Source organism: Watersipora subatra, chromosome 2 (genome assembly GCF_963576615.1).
Source record: "Watersipora subatra chromosome 2, tzWatSuba1.1, whole genome shotgun sequence".
Classification (NCBI taxonomy): Eukaryota; Metazoa; Bryozoa; class Gymnolaemata; order Cheilostomatida; family Watersiporidae; genus Watersipora; species Watersipora subatra.
In genome coordinates this window covers 30035945-30058534 of record NC_088709.1, presented here as the reverse complement: position 1 = coordinate 30058534, position 22590 = coordinate 30035945, and the positions used below count along the sequence as shown (strand labels likewise).

General features: G+C 35.0%; 2 protein-coding genes across 2 annotated transcripts; one reads left to right on the top strand and one right to left on the bottom strand.

Annotated features, from left to right (window-relative positions):
• The first annotated feature begins 12956 nt into the window (after positions 1–12956).
• Positions 12957–16043, top strand: LOC137388119 (fibrinogen-like protein 1). The gene is made up of 5 exons (XM_068074630.1): positions 12957–13338; positions 14058–14273; positions 14570–14706; positions 14980–15109; positions 15922–16043. Exons 1-5 carry the CDS (start codon positions 12957–12959, stop codon positions 16041–16043), a joined length of 987 nt encoding a protein of 328 aa, XP_067930731.1.
• A 567-nt stretch (positions 16044–16610) lies between these two features.
• Positions 16611–21008, bottom strand: LOC137388118 (uncharacterized). Its single transcript, XM_068074629.1, has 4 exons — positions 20854–21008; positions 17966–18051; positions 17017–17131; positions 16611–16737 (listed from the first exon to the last, which is right to left on the bottom strand). Exons 1-4 carry the CDS (start codon positions 21006–21008, stop codon positions 16674–16676), a joined length of 420 nt encoding a protein of 139 aa, XP_067930730.1. The 3' UTR covers positions 16611–16673.
• Between the last annotated feature and the right edge of the window lie 1582 nt (positions 21009–22590).

Below are 22590 nucleotides of genomic sequence, written 5' to 3'. Positions count from 1 at the left end.
AATAAATTTTCGGTCAAAAGATTTTTTTATTATCCGGGCAACGCCGGGTTGTACAGCTAGTTTTTACATAAAGGTGCTTCATATTTTGTTCTATCCTTCTCTCCTTAGAAGTTCTTTGATTGGTTGCTGCAGCTTCTTCCAAAAAAGAATAGGTAATTTATAGGACTTGGATAGCGCTCATTTTGTTTGTTCAGGCTTCTCACAGTCGCTGAAGATTTCTAACAAAAATAGGAAAAATCAATAGTATTGGTGGGACTTTATCTGTAGACCCTCTTTTTTCCACAGTCCCTGAGTTTGTCTGTATACTACCATTTTGTGAGAAGTGAAATCCTACACTGTCCTAGCTTTTGTGATGAAAAAGAAAAAGTTCTGAGAGTCTGGTTGCTCTATAGACCCACCTGAAGATGAACTTACACTGAGTTTTTGTAAATTTTTATAGGACAGTGTTGGACAGTTAGGACAGTTTTTTTTATCCTTTGAGACTTTTTCTGATGTTTGAGGTGATGTGACTGGCGAGATGTTTCTAGATTAAAATTGACAAAACTTGATTACGGTTGAAATACTCTGAAAAAAAATACAAGCAAAAATGATTTCACTAGTTGAGTGGCTGCTAGTCTCTACCGTTGTTGATACTGGCTATTGTGTTCAAATTGCAGCATTACGCACCTCTATTCTGCCAGTTTCTTTCCGATGAGCAACTATACATGTCACAATTGCAGATCCGCTTGAATCTAAGCTTTCCAATCAAGGATTTCATTCGAGGTATTATATATCTAGACAGAGTTGGTCTACAAAAACCACAATTACGTCAGATTGACGCTTGATGTCCTAGCCTTGTGTTGATATTGTTTCCATTTGTATCAAATTAATGGTGTAAGTTCACATTTAACCTCATCTCGGTAAATAAATTGCGGGCAAAATTTGTTAAAATATTTTTGAAAGGCCAATCAGGTATAGGAAGCTGTTATCTGTTAGCTAAAAAAACATGTTTATGCGTCGGTAGGTCTTAGTGTAGTAGCTTGGCCTCTTTAAAATATAAATTAAAGTGAGACTATGTATAGTGATCAAGTTCATCTGTTTTGGTTAGTAACTTCTTGTGACATCAGGCGTGAACTAACCACAAGTCCAAAAGCTATCTCAAACCATGCAACGCATCAAAAAATGTAGAAATATACTAGCAGATCATGAATTCTTAGCCAAAATGTTAGAAAAAGCTTTTGCAAAAACTATTACCAAAATTTGATTTCGTTTGAACGGTAAAGGCTTTTGGTAAAGGTTTTTGCAAAATTGCAAGCTAAGTCATAATAGAGTCTAATTAACTTTAAAGAACTATTTATAGATGTATTTATCTATAGAGCTATCAGGCTGCACACATAATTTTGTTCTGATTATTTTTTACTCATGGTGCTTTACTATAGCCTACTGTATTCTGCCTGACTTTAGATATTAGTTTTCTTTTGCTTGACAACGATTCAGTTTCCAAACTACAACATCTATTTTATTAAGCCAATTCAGATACTACATGACTCTGCAACAGAATATATTCAAAGAAATTGTTATCTGATATCAATTTCTAATGAAGTAACCCTGTAAATCCCTTACTTCATGCTGAAATGCCTAAAGATCACTTCATGTTTTATTGTTACATAGAATGTCTAAGATTCCAAATGGGAAGCCTTAATTGGGAATTGTCAGTGATCTAGGGTAAGTAAAACGCAGCTACTTTCAATTAATTTTATAAATTTTTTTCTAGTCTTCCAACAACCTTATAAGCACAATTATCCATATGCATTCATGAATGCATACGGATAATTGCGTGCATGTGCGTGTGGGCATAGGCGTATGTGTGTGCTTATGCATTTATTTGCAATTAAAATGTTATGTTTTGTTATTCTAAAATTTTTCTAATAATATTTAATTGCTTTTTTTATTCATGTTGCTCTCATTGTCAGTTTTAATCTGTTTAACAAAAAATAATAATTTATTTTAAAAAAGGATCCCATTAGCTCTTTTTTAGACAATGGTATGTCATGTCATCTGATGTACTTCCGCTAAAAGGTTTTTGCTTGTTGCTGTGTAACACATTATTTTATCATGTTAAATATCAAATTTTAAACAATGCATTCAATTTTATTAACAAAATAAAATAATAAAACTGCCATGGTTTGCAGTTCCTTAACTCTTCAGAAGGTTGAAGCCAGTTTTCTAAAACTTCATATTCGAAAAGCTCAAGCCGGCCTACTCTTGGACAGTTATATAGCGGCACAATTATTTTTATGTGTCAAATTTTTGACATTCAAAGATGTTACAAAGTTTGATGGATTAAAATACTGGTACCAAGTATGTTTTGGTAGGTGATCTAACGTCATTTTTGTATATAGACGACTTTAGTTTTGTATTTGGTATTTAGCTGTCACACCTACACATCGCGTCTGTTTACACCAAGCAAAAGAAAACATTCCACTAGAGTTAACTATTCTGAAAATTTTATTCCGTTTGAAGAATTTAAAAAAGGTTTTGCTCTTGATTACTTTGTGCCTCACCATTTGTGACCTTTTTGTATCAAAGATTGTTATATCGCAGCAAGTTTATTGTACATGTAGGTGACACAAAAGGAGATGGAGGGATCAGCATAAACTTTACAATGGTACAAATTTGATGGGTTAGTTTCATAACTCGTTGTTAACTTTGTTATAGTTCCAAATTTAATTTGAAATTTAAAAAAATTGTTGTTGGTTGTAAATATAAATGTATGTAAATAAAGTTTTATGTAATAAAAGCCGTAAGCCCCATTTCACCAGTGATCTCGTTCATTTTCAATCAGGCTGCACATAAAGTTGAATGGTCAATAAAACGGTGTTTAGAAACCAGACAAATGTTGAAACTAAATTGTTAGCTCTCTGGTGAATGGCACGGAGCATACGCATGCAAGGTTTGAATGAAGTTGGCTAAAACATGTGGAAAGGCATAGGTTTATGCAGACTAACAGACAGACAGACAGACAGACAGACACACAATGATGAGTAGGATTGGTTAATATATAGATCTAAGTTATCTGCTGAAAGAAAAAGACATGTAAATATATAATTCATAAAACACAGGCATCTATCACAATTGCTATCTACTACTTGGTAAATATTTGTATCAAAAATTACTGTTTGGTGCACTATTTCATACCGTCAAGAGAATTATAAAAATATGTGTTGCTACAATGATCTAGTCAAAACATTCATTTTCTGCCTGAGTTACTAAATAGAAGAGCCCAAACAGGTGCAACTGATACTACTTGGAAGTAAGTGTGTCTAGAAAACTGTTGTAAGACAACTGTGGTAAAACAACTGTGGTGAGACAGCTGTGATAACTGTGGTAAGACAGTTGTGGTAAGATAACTGTGATAAAACAACTGTGGCAAGACAACTGTGGTAAGACAACTGTGGTTAGACAATTATGGTAAGACAATTGTGGTAAGACAATTGTGGTAAGACAACTGTGGTAAGACAACTGGGGTAAGACAACTGCGGTATTGCCTGCAATAAAAAGATGTAATAAAAAGATCTACTCTGTTGGTGACATTGGTCAGAAAACATTCCATAAACAAAATAACAGGTCTTGTTGAAAATTGTAAAAGCTAATTATTTATTGATGTTAGAAATGCTGATATTTGATCTAACTATCTGTCTGATTGCTGATTACGGATATTAGTGTCAACTTCATGATGGTTCTTTAGTTGTAATTAGTAGCATTTATGGTTCGATAAAATTGAAGAATAGAATGTTCTACAGGTAAAACTGTTGTTCACCTTATGCAAACGAATATATAAGTGAACTTTTATTGTATGAGCTTTTTGAATTAGCCACTAGATTTGGACAACAGACATTGTAGTACTAGCTTGTCAATTTTCAAAGCTTCTTAAGTAAAGATTATTCATAAAAAACTCTTGCAGTTTCAAGACCTCTTCGCTGCATTTTTTTCTTTTATTAGAAAAACAAACTAGCAAGCCAGTCTAGACTGTAGCATTAAAGTTTGGTTCAACATCGATTTAGAAGGTCTCAGTTCATGAGCGATTAAAAGCATATGTTTTAGATTTCAGAAGTTTAGCTTCAGAAGCCGAGCATAATTTTTCAAGACAAACACCTTTGAAATCACCTGAACAAAGTCAATAATGTCCTTAGTTGTCAACTAGTGCTTTCTATTAATAGTTTATTACTCGAGCATCGTACATGTGTGTAAGCAATCTCTTGAAGAATGAGTATGTTGTCTACTCGGCTTACTGCAGACAAAGGCTGTCGCACCAAAAGTGTCTCTGTGATCTTGACTGGACATCTCTCAGTCCAATGACAAGAAAACCTCAACGACTGAATACAGGCCCAGTTGCGAAGACTAATTTAAGGTTGGATATCATTCTTGTCACCCCGAGTGGCCTGTTTTGAAATTCGACCCCAACCTGCCATTTGCAAGCCGAATATTTAGACCACTTAATCGCAACGACTTTTCTAGCATCATCGGCAGAGTATTCATTGGGATTTATGAAATACTGACTGTATTTTGTGTTATGAAAAGTGTATTCTGGCATAAGTACTATTCTATTTCTATTTTATTAGAGTGAAATATTTTTCTGCGCTCTATTTATTATTTGAAGGAAAAAGCAAAAGCTAGTATATCCTGTTATTGGAACTACTAGACATCCATAAAGCAGCATGAGAGTTGTCAAGAGCTAATAACAAGCATCGCTTATTCATTGCAGAGGTCACTTGTGGTTCACTGATAATTTCACTCTTGATTTTCCAACATGGAAGGTCAACATAATTTGTTATGCAATTTGTCATGCAGCAATCTATAGCCGATTGATTGCAGTCAAGGTCGTGCAAGGTCATTGACAACTGAATCAACCAGCATATCAGATGACAGCTTCTAAGTGAACTATAAATAAATGGGCAGTGACAGGATAAATATAAAGCAGCAGATGGTGTCAGACCACTCATTTAGTTGCAGTGATAAGAAGGCAAACATGAGAATTCTAATAAAAACAGCAGTGGCTCTTTTTATTACTGGCTGTTTAGGAACTGTCATTGACTTTGATTCTCCTAAACAGAAGCTTTTTGTTTTCAGACAAAAAATAAATCTTGTCTACCAGCTGTTGGACCTCGAGTGTCTACATTATGTAAACAAGAGAGATGCTGCCAACACCGCAAGCCATTATAAAGTTGGCTCAATGGATAATGATGCCCTTCATGCTGAAATTGCAGAAAGAACTTATGATAAATTAGTTGGTCAGCTGCTCAAGTGTTGCCAGGAAACAGCACCAGATGTAACTGAGACACCAGCACTGCCCACTACTGTGGTTGTAAAAACCACAACTGCTAGGACAGCGTTGACTACCACGACATCAGGGAATATCGCTTATAAAGGTAAGTGTAGATAGCACTCACTTCATGTTATGACTACTTTGAGCAGATGAGCTGATAGGCATAACTTGGAATTTTTGTGTAGTAAGTTTTGCAAGCTAAAAAGGTTTGAAAAAGAAAAAAGATAAATTCAAAAATATATGGCAACAAAATTTTAACATTTTAGTTGTCTTTACATGCATTTTGTTAGATGAGAATTATGATGTTTAACTTATATATTCTTAAAAGACCAAGCTACAATAATTTAACCACTGTTACTAGATGATGACCTATGATTTCTATAAGTTCAACTTGGTAAAGTGATGAAAGTATGTAGTAGGAACAAAAACAGCTGGCAGTAAATATAAGGTTTGAAGAAGCTCTTTTGTTTAACCACAAAATAAAGTTAGATTAGTGTAAACCAAAAGTTTGCTGTTCTTAATATATTATAGACTGTCAGGACTATTATGAACAAGGGTTTTCCATCTCTGGAGTTTATGAGATAAACCCAACTAATAGCACACTTCCTCTTTTTAACGTCTGGTGCGACTTTGCTGATGGACATGACTGGACTGTCATATGAAAAAGGTCAGATGCAACGAGTTTCTACAAAGGCTCAAATGACTACAAAAATGGTTTCGGAGATGTCAATGGTCACCACTGGCTAGGTGAGAGTTGAGCGCTTCTTGATGAAAAAAATCTTTCATTAATGTAGCAAACATAAGATTAGTTTCAAATTTACATTTTAAAAAGTTGACATGAGCCAAAGTAGATACTCAGGATAAAAGATTTTCAAACACTTTGGTTTGTTTATGCACTTACTCTATTTTGTCATTTGTATAAACTATAGCTAATTTGGTTAAACCCTTGGAAATTCGATTATCAGGGATAATTTTTTTACAGTAGGTGTTTCGCACCTTACACTAAATACTTGTCTGTCTGTGGGCATCTCCTAACTGATTCTAGTTGTAAATCGACTCTTCAACGTACTGTCAAATATATTGGTTGAAGGAAATGATAAAATACACCTGCTGACTCAGACAAATCAGAAACTAAACATCAACCTGGTTGCAAACTTCTACTGATCTTTGCGTACCTCCTTTTACTTCTCTGTGCTATTTTTGATTAGGTGAGGATTAAGTGTCAATATCAAAAGCTTTTTTCTTCTTGCATTCCTTTTTTCATCTGTGTTTTACTTCTGTTGGCCTACTTTTTCATATAATCATTCTAACTTAGTACAGTATCCCAACAGTACTTCTAACAGTACTAAATATTTTAGCAAATTTTCATCTTACTGTCTTTTTCAAAGGCTACCAGCTCTTATAGCTGTGCATCAATCTAGTTTATTTCAACTCTATATGTGAACCAGCTGAATGCCTGGGTCATAAAAGTCTTTGCAAAGTATTTCCAAATGACTAATACGTTTGGCAATCTGGCTATATTTTTACTAGTCTAAGCACGATGGAAGTTGTCAGCATTTCAGTGATTTGGAAAGACAAATCAGCTGGCAATTTAACTTTCAAACTTCGTATCATGAAAAAAGTGTTTTGGGCAGATCAAATAAATTTAAAGTTTCAAGGTGTGTTTAGTACAAACAACACTCAACGATAGATAGAAAAATCAGTATGTTCAGCCATTAGTCATTAGCTATAGTAGCAAATAATGACGGTTTTCAAAGCATCGGTGACAGACTGCAATAAAATTTTTTTCCTCATTTCTTGTGAGAACTTCTTTAGTATATTTGTAATAAAAGTGTTTTAAAAATTATTAGAGCATCATAGTTACTAATTCACCATTACATTATGTGCTTCAGTAGTAAAAAAATAATTGTGCCTCTAAGACTTATAATTGTAAATCTCAAGTTCTCGAAACAAAAAGTTCAAGAAACAGGAGCTAGACATGCCTTGCCTGTCAGAAATAGGCACACAGTATTGCTAGATGTCAACCTATTTGCTGAGAAGTAGACAACTGCTGCTTGAAAGTTTGCTATACAAAACTATAAACACAGAATGTTGATAAGGTTTACACCAGGAATGCTAGTTTATCACTAATTAAGGTATCTCATAAAAACCTCAATATTTAGGGAGATTAGACAAGCTTATTAAAATATCATACAGCCGCACAGTCGTGTAACAATCATGCAACAGTAATGCAACAGTCATGTAACAGTCATGCAACAGTCATGCAACAGTCATGCAACAGTCATGTAACAGTAATGCAACAGTCATGCAACAGTCATGTAACAGTCATGCAACAGTCATGCAACGGTCATGCAGCAGTCATGTAACAGTCATGCAACAGTCAAGTAATGTCATACACTTGGTATGTCTGTTTTTCACGGCTAACTTTCTCTAGTGAGCAATATTTTCTTTAAGAAAAATGACTTCAAATTTCACTAATTTAATTATGTTGATCTAAATTTTGACAATACTTTAATGGCAATGTCATTCTATGGCAATCTGTTATTAATCCTTTGATGTATCAAACCTTTTTTGGTCAAATTCGTGTTATGGCAGTATTTACTTAACCTACAAGTAAACCTAGAGTCACAAAAAGAAGTTTATTTTACAGACATTTTTGGTTGGTAAACCTGCTGTTGAACTTCTGGTGCCAGCACAATGTAAGCAGAGAGATGCTACCAAAATCACCATTCAAATATTAAAATAACTAAAGAACTTTATGAAAATGTATTATTTGTTTTTGGCTCTACATACATGTGCCTGTATAGAAATCATTAGTGCATGAAACTTTCACACCGATATGTGATTTACATGCAACAAATACAAATACAGATTTTAGTATTCTATATCAGCATTGGCTCATGTTTGTTTTTCTGTCATAAAGCAAAGAAAAGAAAGGTTATCTGCAATTGTGCTTCGGCTTTCACAAATAGCTGAATATTTCAGTTGGTTAAAGTGCCAGTTCAGTAAGATGAATATCATTGGGGTGTCAGCTCCATATTGGCCAAAATTTTAGTCATCTCAATATGTGCATGTACAGAATTGAGTTTGAAGTCTGCAAATTGTAGCGAGCTGCTATTGTAAACTGGAAGTAGACAACTTTGGCACCCATACTGCCATTCTGACAATTCAAAGTTCATTCAAAACTCACATTTTATTACCAACAAATCTGTGTGTTCTCTTAAACAATCTCAAATAAAATTGATTTCAAATAAAATGAATTACAATAAACATTTTAATCTGTTCAATATAATATGATTTGCTTTTCATTTAGCTAGTCAACTCTTTCCTTATATTTGCTAACCTTAAGAGAGTCAAATTTCACTTTATCCAAATCACTAATAAGTTTGGCAATCTGGCTATATTTTTACTAGTTTAAGCACGATGGAAGTTGTCAGCCTTTCAGTGATTTGGAAAGACAATAAAAAAAACTTTTGCTGTGAGTGCTTCCTATGCGTTATCATTATATTTCATGCATATTTCTACCATTTTTTGTCTAACCCTCTTTTTGGCTCCTTTGAATCTAACAGTCCAGGGCTACATGCAAATGAATCTCTGTTTGTTTATATCGATAGTTCATTCTCTAATGCTGTCTTGTTTGAACAAGATCTTCACAACAAGCAACTTACTGGGAGTTGAATAAATGTCATGACATGTCTGCATTGTTTCTAATTTATATTATTAAACAACTACATATTGATATGTTTATTATATGCCAAAACCAAAAATGACAATACAGAAATTACTCAGTTAGTTGATCAAAATTGTTTTAAAAGGTGGTAATTTAATAGGAATGCGGAAAAGTAAGAATAGTAAATTGAAGGTTGTAGTAGCAGAAATATCATAAACTAAGCATAAAATGGTGGATGCAGTGTGCTATTTCATGGAATAAAAAATGACGTTTGTCATATTTGTGGAAGGATAAATACAAATACTTTCAACAGTGTTTACGGAGGACTTTGAAACCTGCCACAAACGCAGAATTGTGTAAATTTTGAGATAAGGCAGTATATTCATAGATATTGGAATGTGATTTGTAGAAGTGTGTTGAGCTGAGGTACACCATTCATATAATACACAACTCTTAGTAAATTACGAATTTAATAAGCTTGTGTGACAATATTAGTGAATAGCAAAGTTGAACAATTACTATCCTTTTTACTTGTTATTTATTGTTTATAGTATAAAGATTAAACATCTGTTTTATCACGGCATTTTATATTTTATATTACACTTTGCTTGTCTCAAAAGAAACAGTTTTTATCCTTATTTATTTGTGGGTCTGAACATAATTTTCAGTTTGCAATAAAAATAAAGTAAACATTAATGAACCTCCTTATCAGTGAATAAAGCTATTAAAATTACTTGATCTCTATTCATAAATTCCACATTGTTGTTGTGCGTTTATGCCCATATGAGCATTTTGTGCTTTTGCTAGTGTGAGTGTGCGTGTAAGCGCTGTGCATTTTCTCAATATTTGGTCACTTTTATTCAAGCTTCCCACTCATTTGCTCCATGTCTGCCGTCAGCTCATTAAAAATCCTTAGTTTTAAAAGTATCTCGGGTTCTTGAGAATCAGCCTTTTAAATGCCAACTTTATGAGAGACTCGGTTTCACATTCATGAAATATAAGCACCCTCAATGAACAAGCTCATGGATTGTTGTCTTGAAAGCAGTGTAGCAATTTGCATCAGAAATCTACAAGCGCGCAGCAAACTATTTGATCCAGCATCACTAGGTTTGATGCTAGTAATCAAATAAAATATTGGGCTTTGAACTTGAGACTAAGGTATAATGTAACTAAGTAGGCATGTTTGGTTAAAGTTGAGGAGAACTGTATTTAATAGATTTTACCAGCATAGTAGTCTCAGCCCAAAGACATTTATTAATCCATAACTGTCTTGTACAACTTTTATTGTATTTGCTAGGTAAATCAGACATGCTGATTCCGATTTTGTACTCAAAATAAAGATTGGACCACTAACTTTCAAAGTATTAAAGGCTTTTTTACAGCGTTTTAATATCGGTCTCGAAAAGAAAACGATCGGCACAACAAGCTCCGCCCATAAATACATGCGGTAACCTAGCTTTTTAGGAATGGAAGTTAAGTAGGGATGTTTAGACCAATTTAGAGTAATAGAGATGGGTGTTTTAAAATTCATTATTATTTAAATTCAGCCTTAAAAATAATCTCAGCATTTTCTGAAAAGTAGATAAGCTATTTAACATTCATATTTAAAAATGAGCTCAAAAAAGCGCGATAAAAACACTAGCTTGTGATAAAACCGTGCTTTTTGAGCTCAATTTTCTCGGTGTTCATCCTATTTAAACATTATGTAACAAGCTACGAGCAATTTTAAATAGTTTATATACCTTTCATAAAAGACTGAGATCATTTTGCAGGCTGGATTTAGATAATAATGGGTTTTAAGACACCCATCTCTATTATTCTAAATCGGACTAAACATTCCTAACTTCCATTCCTGAAAAAGCTAGGTTTTGTCACATATTTATGGGCAAAGCTTGTAATGCTGATTGCGTTGTTTTCAAGACGGATATTAAAACGCTTTAAAAAAGCCTTAATGACTTTGAAGGTTAGGGGACCAATCTTTATCTTGAGTACAAAATCAGAATCAGCGTGTCTGATTTACCTTGGAAATACGAGAAAAGTTATACGTGACAGTTATGGTTTGATAAATGAGCAAATGTAGATGACCATAAGTGCAACTGTACATTGTATAAAAATATACATTGAATCATATATTTACTGTGAGTACCTTCTGATTTTTTTCTCAGGTGTTTATTCGAATCATTCATAAATCCGTTGCACTATTGCAAACTTTTATTGCATCACTTTGAGATTGACATTGCAGTATTTTTTAATGACAGGAAATATGGGCTCAGGCACTAACTAGCACTGGGGCACTAGCCGACACTGCGCCGCAGGATCAGTCCAGAGAACCAAGAGTTTGTACACCTAGTATTTTGACGTGTGCGGTACAGTGCCATGCAACACTGTGTCCAGATAACTGCTTCTCTCGAATGCTCATTAGAGACTCTCGCTGCCTCTGATAAAAAAGAGAGTGTAATGGCAAGAGGTACCCCAAGTCCAGGGTCAGCAAAAGCACTTACGGCTGACCGACTGTGCTGAGACTAACAGGTTGACTCAGCCTCCTCGAACTAGTAGAAAATTAGAAAAAAGAGACCCAGTCGGCTGTCACACCAAAGGCCAGAAGCACGAACAGTCGGCCACCAGTCATTAAGAGATCCCCGAGTGACCACCGAATCAAAAATGAAAAGACCAAATCACTACTGAGTCAAAGATAGGAGGCCAAAATGTCAAAAGGCCCAGCTACTATCGGATCGGCAATTGAGAGACCTGCCACCAAGTCGGCCCTTTTTTAGTAGAGGTGGGCATATAAGGTGCCCCAAAGGAGACAAGCAACAGAGCATGAGAAAGACTCATTGCAAGCAGTTGTCTGTTGAACGCAAACACACACTGTATATCTACAGTATATAAATGTTCATATATCTATCTTAGTGTTTGTCGTTGGTTGATCTTTTGTTTTCTGTTACTCCCTATGTCCAGTTATAGAGATTAAAATTTAGTAATGAAAAACCCTCATGGCAATGTTTTTGAAATCACGATATTCTGCAATTTATATTACAATTATTTATTTATTTTATTATTGAATTAAGTTATTATTAATATTACTTTGTATTACAATTTTTATGCGGCTGTCAGTAATGTTAGTTTACACGGTTGAGGATGACTACATTATAAATACATGAAAGATGATTGCTTGATGTTGCTTCAAAGTTGCAGGATTGGTGGTGCTAGTGGATTACATCATTTATTGTCATTGAGTAACGTTATAGCTTATTTTAATTCATAGAGTGTTTAAAAATACATTTTCCATTTCAGCGAATAGCCTCTATTCTTGTTGATTTTAAAATTTCATAACATATACAGCTACCCGCTTGCATCATTATTTATATGTTTACGTCTTGCACAGTGATGTCACAGTAGCTGCTAGTTTTTGTTTTGTTAAAGCTGGCTGCGCAAACTAGTCTGTATTGTTGAAATTAGGTTTAGACACATTTCATGTCACTGCATGTAGCCTTAATATGGAAGTCAAATGCTCTTGGCTGTTAGGTTACAGCTGCTTTTCTTTTTAGCAATGATTGATTTTTATCCAAAAATCGTATTTGCATTTTTTGCAAAGAATTGGTTAAATTTGTCTTTACCATTAATTTTGGACAAGTCTTAAAACATACCAGTAACACTAAATATTATTTTATTTAACCTATATGTTTCTATGACTGAACAGTAGGACGTTTCTGAATCAGTCACATTATAATCCTTCTTTAGGTTTTCCTAGCCAAAATAGCATCAGTTCTTTGTTATGCACTACTCGATGAAGTGATCAAAGCAAAGCTGGCTTATCATGTGGTGAAGGTCGTTACACAGATTATTTTTAAATGTTGATATCAGACAGCTCGTGGCTGATTACACACATATCCAGTATCAGTGACATACATGTGAGGTATATAAAGGGGTGGGTCTTATCTAAGCATTCAGTCACCTTCAAAGTATTATCTAAGTTCAAACATGAAAGTACTTCTCACAGCTATTACTATCTGCTCCGCTCTTTGCTATGGAGCAGTCATTGATTTTGATTCTCCGAAGCAGAAACTGTTTGTCTTGAACCAGAAGATTAACACTGTTCATCAACTGTTGGATGCGGAGTGCCCACATTATGTTAGCAAACTAGAAACTAAAGACTCCGCCAAAACTCTCCTTAGAATTGAAATTGCGGAAAAGGTCTTTACAAAGTTGCTTGGAGAGCTGTTAAAGTGTCGCCGAGAATCATCAACAGGTGTGAGTAAGACAGGCGCAGGACCTGTAACTACAGAGTTTACTACTGCAACAACGGAACTGCCGATAACTAAAGAAAATGCCACTACAGTACTTGGAAGGGTTTTGAGTGAAGGTAAGTTTGGAAGCTATGCCCACCTGAGACATTGTTATTAACACCGAAAGATGATTGTTAGTTTTACTCCGAGCAGTCTCATAACAATGAACTGATGTACTCATCAAGAGTTGTGTTATTTTTCATCACTCACGTTAAACTCAAAGTAGACGTCCTTTGCTTTAGGGTTGCTGATTTGGATGCCCTTTAGTGTTGCCTCAGTGAGAGCCTCAGTGAGAGCCTCATTCCTCTATGGGTTTAATCTTGGCTATGACTTTTTTAAAAGCTTTTAGCATGCCTATGTTCTGTGTGAACCTATTTGGTTCAATTAAGTGGAGTGTTTGTAGAGAGAATGTGCAATAGGTGATTGATCTACATACAGTGCTGGAGAAGGGAAGAATTTGTAGCATGTATGTTCAAGCTGTAAGGCCCAAAGTAAGGTAGTAAAATTTCTTGAGAATGGTAAAACTTTAAAATTAGAAACTTTTTTGTAACCATTTTTCACTGTTAGTTTGAGGCAAAGGCTATGCTTTTGCCGTGACTTAAAGATTTCTTACCCTGTAAGTAAGTTGTTCAATATTTTAGTGATTGTTTTACCTGAACAAAACTATGAAACTACAAAATCAACTTACAGCTTTCAGTTTTTTGTTTTGTGAGATAGAAGTTGATCATTGATTGACTGTCAACTTAAACTAAAAGAATTAGATTCAGCTTACGATAAGCTGTTCTATTTTTCAAAGATTGCCAGGAGTACTATGAACAAGGATTTTCCATCTCAGGAGTCTACGAGATAAACCCTCCTAATAGCACACTTCCTCCTTTTAACATCTGGTGTGACTTTGCTGATGGACACGGCTGGACTGTCATACAAAAAAGGACAGATGCAACGAGTTTCTACAAAAACTGGAATGACTACAAAAATGGTTTTGGAGACATCAGTGGTCATTATTGGCTCGGTGAGAATTGAGCAATTGAAGTTAAATAAAAAGGTCACATTATTACATCAGAGATAGGAAAAGCCTTAATTTCATATCACAAACAATACTAGTTGGAGTTTCCGATTAATGGTTTTTAGCATGTTTGTAGGTTTATGAATTTTCTATATTTTATCATTAGTATAAATCCAATCAAATGTAGCCCGGCCATTAGAATTCCTATGTTCAGAAATTGTTTCTTCATAGTAGTTGCTTTGCAGCACATTGAATACAGGTGTAAAATGTATTCACCGTACTGTCAAATATACTGATTGAAGGTAATGATAAAATACACCTGCTGACTCAGACAAACCAGAAACTAAACATCAGCCTGGTGGCCAGTGATGGAGAAGAGAGATATGCTGCATACTCCTTGTTCCAAGTGGCTGATGAGGCTGACAAGTACAGACTTACAGTAAGTTGATAAGAACCATGATGGTTTCACGCAGTTTCCAGAACTGGGAGTATCTTCAGACCTCTTATGACTAAAGAGGGTATGAGTAAGGAGTATGCATAGGGGTTATATATATGGAGTGGAGAGTGTATGAGGTGAGAGCATGGTGTTCAAATTACTTATCAATGAGAGATTATTGTTCACCAGTTTTTTGATAGTGTTTTACATCATATAATTAGATTTACACAAGCTTTCAACACTGTTCAGCAGTACATTATAATGGCGCTTTTCCAGATAAGTGCTGAAGGCTTTTCAGGAACTCTAAAAGACCAGCTGACTCGCACGCACAATGGTAAGATGTTCACCACATGGGACAATGATAATGATCTTAATCAAGGTGGAAACTGTGCTGCAGACTCGAAAGGTAAAACTGTTTCTTGCATACTGTATTAATCAAAGGATATTGCTTTTTCATCTGTACGGAAGATTATGCAATACTGATAACTGAATGATAGCTACCCCTCCCACCGCTCATAAATCATCGTAATCCGTGAATGAGAAATCATTTATGTATTTATTAAAGTGAGTAGCTGCCATTAGACAGATTAGAACTTTTGTGCAATTCTTTTTATCTAAAGTAATTTATATTTGAGATTCATTTACAATAACTCACAGATTCATTATTAGTAAAATGTGACTTCTGCATCAATGTTAAGTTGTAAGAAATGATAAAGCCCAGTATAGATTTCAATGCTATTTATTTTAGTGTTACAATAGCAGTAATTTTAAATGTCCCAACTTTTACACCAACTTTTGTGCCATCCCAAAATCATCTACAAAAAATTAAGGAGACGACAAAAGTGTTGGTCAACGTGAGGCTTGAACCTGTGACATCCACCTTAATAGACTGCCACCAACTGAGTTAATCGAACACCTTCCAAAGCCACTGAATAATTATGCCAAATCAGAGAATAAAGATTGTTTTGTTACAGAAAAAGAGAACGAACAAGTATACAATGATCAATCGCCAATATTAAAAATAATAATATGGATTTATTATTTTGATAATCAAAACAAATCAATTTTGATTATCTATAGCCATTTCAACACTTTTTTATCTTTTTAAAGATACATTATAATTATTTACATTTAAATTCAAATGTCTTGAAATAACTTGCATTAAATTTTCGTTTTCAATGAAATCAAATAATTTAATCATAAATTTTTGGCTTGTAGGGGGCTGGTGGTATCGGTTCTGCTCCTCCGCGGATCTCAACGAAAGTGATTTCAGTGGCATGTACTGGGGTGATGGCCTCTGGGACTTTCAACTGTCAGTTATGAGAGTCGGTAGAGATTAAACACACTCTCACAGTAGTGTAATTGTTACTGCAACTATGGCCAATAAACTCGGTATCAAAACCACAAAGCAACCTTAGTGCTATATGTGGAAGCACTGTTGCAGTAAAAACATCAGAGCTGAGTTTTTATATGTTGTATAATCTTCTTTCCTATGACTGATTATTTTTCTTGATTTATGGCATTTGTAATGGTTTAGCACAAATACATTTTATTAGTACCTTGGCAGTCAAATACGCTGTAAGAGATTATCAGGTGTAATAACTACACATACAATTATTCTAAAGTGGCAATAGGTGGTTAATTGGTGCAGTTGTGGAAATTGCAGTCCCCACGCCAAAAAGTCGCGAGTGCGAATTTTCTCGAATACAATCCTTTTTTCCAACCTCTAACTATCATTATGGACACATGTACAGACAAACAGACACAGCTCTTATTGTAATAATAATAATAATAAGGTAACAATAACGTAATTACAAAGCATCAACAACTGAATCCACAATCCAGTTGCTATTGTGTAGTTAATTTCACAAAAGTAGTAAAAGTGTTTAGACACACTTTATAAGCCGGATTGGAACATACTACCGGACAGGTACTGCAAAGATTGTCTGTCTTAGAGAATTATCACAGAGCTAAAGTTGAGTCTGGTTCTGATAATGATGTACTTCTATATAGCTTCCTTCCCCTGGGGTTCCCCTACAACACAGTGTCAATCAACTAACAAAAAAGGCAAATATAAAAGAACTGAAGATGAACCTTTAGTTAGGTAAGATAAAAGATGTGTAACTTGGTTAGTGATCTGTCCTATTTTGCCTAAACATCCTTGAATAATGTCTACAAACTGGTACTAAATTACAGTTTGTTATATACTGTAATATATAAATTACAGTGTATTATAATAGTATTTATATTACAGTTAAGGGAAAGTTAAAAAGAGTTTCTAATTTAAAAATTGATTGAAGTGGTATTGCTTACCGTTTGCTGTTTTCAATATTTGCATAGTATCTAACAGGCTGTTCAGCTTCCTTGCTGTCCTCTGACGCTGTGTTGCAATATGCATTGCTCACTACACTCTCAGCTACCTCAACACCTGTGGCAGCAGTATTAACATAATCATTGGTCAACCAGTGAATGCTGCCTGCGGTCACTACTATGTATCATTGCTGTTTCTAAAGGTTGTTTAAAATTCTTTTAATGGTTTGTTCTTTAGAGTGTCTTATGCCCTGAATCACAAGTACATCATGTTGATGGCATGCTAAGTTAATTCATAACAATTCTCGGTGATAACACAAATGCGCTCTCTGTCATACGAGACACTTAATTGATCAGATTCTACTTGTCTACTGCTATATCGTTTATTGCCTTGTCATTAATAATTAATTCCGCTGTCAAAGAAATTTGAGTTAAATTCACCATTTCAACCGAAAACCTATAAGTAGAAGTAACAAAAGATTTTCACAAATCATTTGCGCATAACTTTATATATTTTGAGAATCTTAAACTCCCACAAAACATAGCTTTTGTAGACATGCTAAAAATGTTCTAAAGCTGGAGTTTAGAGTAAGATAACCTAAACTTGGAGTTGCCTTCACACCGATTAAAAATTATGTTTGTTCAGTTATTTTGAACATTACGTTTTAAAGCTTTCACAGCATCACATGAGTCTAAAACTGGATAATATCTAAATAAAACTGTTTAAACTACATACCATGACATATTTTCTTGCCTGTATTTAACTATCAGTCACATTAGGTAACCATAGCAACTAGCAAATGATAGTTGCAAGTGTTTGCAAGCGTTCTATTTCATACAGCGAAACTGATTAGTGTGTGTAAAATGGCTTTGTGATATTGTCATAAACTGGTTTTTTATTCGCTCTATTATTTTATAGAAGAACAACTTCAGTTGTTATCTGAATACTCACGATGGATATAGCCTTGGATTTCACCTGATTTTTGTTCAACTGCTTTCATAGATTTTTCAACATCTGTGCCTTTGGGCACACGATACCTAAAACATCGAAACATAACATAATGCAAAATAATTAAAGATATTAAGCTGATTCTTCCCAAATCATCAAACAAAAACAAAAATGCTGTCAAACCTTTGGTTTCGGTCACCTTCCCATGTATATTTCTCAACATCCAATGTAAGATTTGAGCAAATATTTATTTTGTTATATATGGCAATTTATTACAACATCCAAAGATTTTTAAAACTGTAGTTTCCCATGAATATCAAAAGCCTGACAAAAATAAAGCTTAAATAATGAAAATGGTAAATATAAATATGAATTGAGGTAACATAAGTTAAGCCCCTTATATCTATCACTTCCTCTTCTATTGAACCTAATCGTTGCTGACTCTACCCATTGCCGAGTCTATCCATTGCTGCGTCTACTCATTGCTGAGTCCACTCATTGCTGAGTCTATCCACTGCTGAGTCTACTCATTGCTGAGTCCACTCATTGCCGAGTCTATCCACTGCTGAGTCTACTCATTGCTGAGTCTACTCATTGCCGAGTCTATCCATTGCTGTGTCTACTCATTGCTGACTCTACCCATTGCTGAGTCTATCCATCGCTGAGTCTATCCATTGCTGAATCTACTCATTGCCGAGTCTATCTACTGCTGAGTCTACTCATTGCTGAGTCTACTCATTGCCGAGTCTATCCATTGCTGTGTCTACTCATTGCTGAGTCTACTCATTGCTGAGTCTATCCACTGCTGTGTCTACTCATCGCTGAGTCTACTCATGGCTGAGTCTACTCATCGCTGAGTCTACTCATGGCTGAGTCTACTCATCGCTGTGTCTACTCATGGCTGAGTCTACTCATCGCTGTGTCTACTCATCACTGAGTCTACTCATCGTTGAGTCTATCCATTGCTGTGTCTACTCATTGCTGAGTCTACTCATTGCTGAGTCTATCCACTGCTGTGTCTACTCATCGCTGAGTCTACTCATGGCTGAGTCTACTCATCGCTGAGTCTACTCATGGCTGAGTCTACTCATCGCTGTGTCTACTCATGGCTGAGTCTACTCATCGCTGTGTCTACTCATCGCTGAGTCTACTCATCGTTGAGTCTATTCATTGCTGTGTCTACTCATCGTTGAGTCTACTCATCGCTGAGTCTACTCATCGCTGAGTCTACTCATCGCTGAGTCTACTCATCGCTGAGTCTACTCATTGCTGAGTCTACTCATCGCTGTGTCTACTCCCTGCCCCACATTCACGAGTCTCTACGGTGAAGAACAAATTAGTATAAACTTTTACCGATTATTAATGCAATAAAGGAGTTTTTGCATATACAAATGTAATTTGCAGTTTTGCATTTAATTTCATATATAATTTATTTAAATCATTTGTTTTAATAATATATATTATCATTTAAAGTTCATAGTTTTTTGGTCATTGAAGTTAACTAGATAAAAACAATGAACTTTTATAAAAATATTTATTTGTGCTAATGTTCAACCATGCTGGCTTCTGATCAAAATACCAGTAAACATGGGAATCCAACGGCATTTTCTTGTATAACTCTTTTTACCACATCTTCTCTCCTATATATCCTGTATATATATACATCACTTTATTGGCTATTCTTTCATTTCAAACTGTAATTTTTTCAAAGTTATCCAAATTACAAATCATAAAGCAAATTTTAAAAAAACACGCAACAGTTAGTTAAAACTTCAAATAAATGGTTTGACATATAGCTTTTAAAATATATTTTTTTGCTAAGAAAACGCATGTTAGGTGGAACATTTTTATTAAAGCTAGCAATAGCAATACATCAGTGAATAGTCGCAGAAAGGGGAATCACATGTTCTGTTCATGTTCTGAAATATTAGTCTCGCAGCAACTATCATGAAAGGAAATATAGATCAAGCAAACTGTAACAATAGATCGCCATCGCCAAAAAAATGCACTTTGCACAGACTATCGTGAATGTGCGACAACATATCAGAAAAGTTAGACGTCTACAATGTTTCCTGACACATCTGCGTTGCTTTGACGATGTCATCAGTCTAAGGTGCACTTGGTCGATAAATAATCGTCTGCTCTACCATTGCTATAAGTGCTATCGAGTAGTTTAGTTATCGCTCAAGAAACCATCATCAACAGAAGAGAACTAGTTTTACTAGAACAGCTTTCACTTTTTCGAATAATCAGCATTATTTAGTATTGAGAAGCCAGAACAGAGGGTAACCAAAGTATTTAGCTGTTCAATAAAAGCAATTTTCATTCGGTAGACTCTAAACCACATTAACTTATACTAATGATCTCCGAAGGCTGAGTTCTATCGAATAAGAATTTCATGGAAGTTTTCAGCCATTTTATAGTTTAATCTTTTGCTGAAAAACGATGCAAATATTCGTTCTAATAAAACTAGGTGTTCGGAAGATTTCTCAGGGAGTTTTTTATCCACTTGCCAAATCGGTCATGAAAACTGTACGCATTAGCTGGCTAAAGATCTCATAAAGATTTGTTAAGCAACCAGTTATTCAGTTAATGGGTAAACTCATTAACTATTGATAAGGAAGAAATAGACCTACACAGAAAATTGCAATTTGACTAAACATTTGAGCAAACCAAAAAACTTTTTCAAGTTTTTGTGAATGTCAACTGGTAATACCTTATAGCAATACGTACTATGTTTGTCGTTGCCAAGCATTACATTAATAATATAATTGAGCATGCCTAAAACAAGCTGAACTATACACACTGTCTTAGGAAGCTATGCCCTTAACCCTATTTGAAGTGATCGTGGTAAAATAGTTCTCGTGATAATCTGAAGTACCCAAACTCACTTGAGTTGTCTTCTCTTAACAACAATTGCAATAGCAAAGGTTACTGCTAACAGAAGTAAAGTTGATTCGCATGCAATGACTCCATAAAGTATTTCAGGATTAGTTGCAGTCTCTGTGGAAGCTGTACAGGCCCCAGGTTGATGTGTTGTGTTCATCCTTATCACACTTGTTGATGTGCCACTAGTAATCATACCTTTAAATAAAAAACAATCATTAACAATCAGAATTATAAGGGTGAAGGCAGAAAACATTCATTCAAATACCTGTTACTAAACGGGGTATGTGTAATAAAGACTTCGTACAGGAATCCTAGATTTTGACCAGTTTGCGGATTTGGCTTAGTTGGAATCTAAGCATCTTACTTATTGATATTAACTCCATGCGGTTTTACAATAGTTTATAGCCCAAATATAATCATAATACGATGTACACGTGTATGACACAAGCGTAGCTACTCTGACGTTCGTAGGCGAGTGTATCCTTATATATGTTCTCTTTCGCTAGGCTCTGTCATTTCGGTCTTAGTTGGGTGGCTGATGCTCGGCTAGCAATGTACTCGGAAGGCACCTCTCTTACGTTCTGCTTGGTTTGCTGGCATCGGTAGTTGCAACGGTGCGTCCAGTTGGAGGACTCAAAAATCGTTTGCAATTCGATTGCATAACCGTCTCATTATTAGAAGAGTTAAAGTAGCCTTTCTGTTGATTGCGGTACACGAGATAAACAACGACCAAGTTAGAGAGAAACTACGAGAGAAACTAAAAAAGTGAGCCAGGGAAAATGCCGGTCTGCTGCTGAACCAGATTAGTAGTTTTTTAGCTTGGCTGCGAAGGGCATGTGAGTTATACAATTCTGCTTAGGTTACAACGTCAAACTTTTTTAACTTTGACTAAAAACTCAAGTTGGATTGTAATTGCTTAACAGCGTTTACAAAACAGTGACTTTACAGCAACTTGACTTTCAAAATCCTTGATTACTGCCTGCTAAACCCGCTCCCATCTACTCCAAAATGAAAGATAATAAAGTCGCTGTAATTATTTGTAGAAAATAATATTGTCAAGTTACATCACAAACATTTTTTGAGCAAAATGAATGCCCACATAAAACTTTTTACTAGCAAAGTAGAGACTGCATACAATTTGAAATTGACTCCAGGGAGCCATTTAAGATACTTCTGTAGGTGAATGTGACAAATAGTATACTTTCTAACTTGCCCATGGTACTTCATGGTGTTTCATTAACCATTTAGACCCCTTCCTTTTAGTAGCACCTAAATGCTAGAAATTATTTTTAAATATTAACAAAGTTAGCTGCTCCATTAAAGTTAAATAACGTTAATGTAATTTGAATTTAATGTTTGGCACTCGGATTGCAAGTTTTTTACCTACCAAACGTTTGTAGTTTTGGGATCATTTAAAGTTCTATCACACGCACTTACAAAAATAAGTTGCGCTGATTTACCGTTCAAAAGCATGTAAAAGAGCTGTTTACAACATTTGAAATACACAGCATTAGTCATTGAAATGTTATGAGAAATGCGTCGCTGCAACTAAATGGGTTTGCTGCCAACACACTTGATGCGACATCAGCCCCATCAGGCATTAGTGTTTACCGAAGATAACCTTGATTCGTTGCGAATTCTCTCACTTTCCCAGTTACCACTTATATAGAGCTGATTACACACTCTGAAAACTGGATGATGCTACCAAATTGTAATCTAATCGAATGCTTTGTGAATTT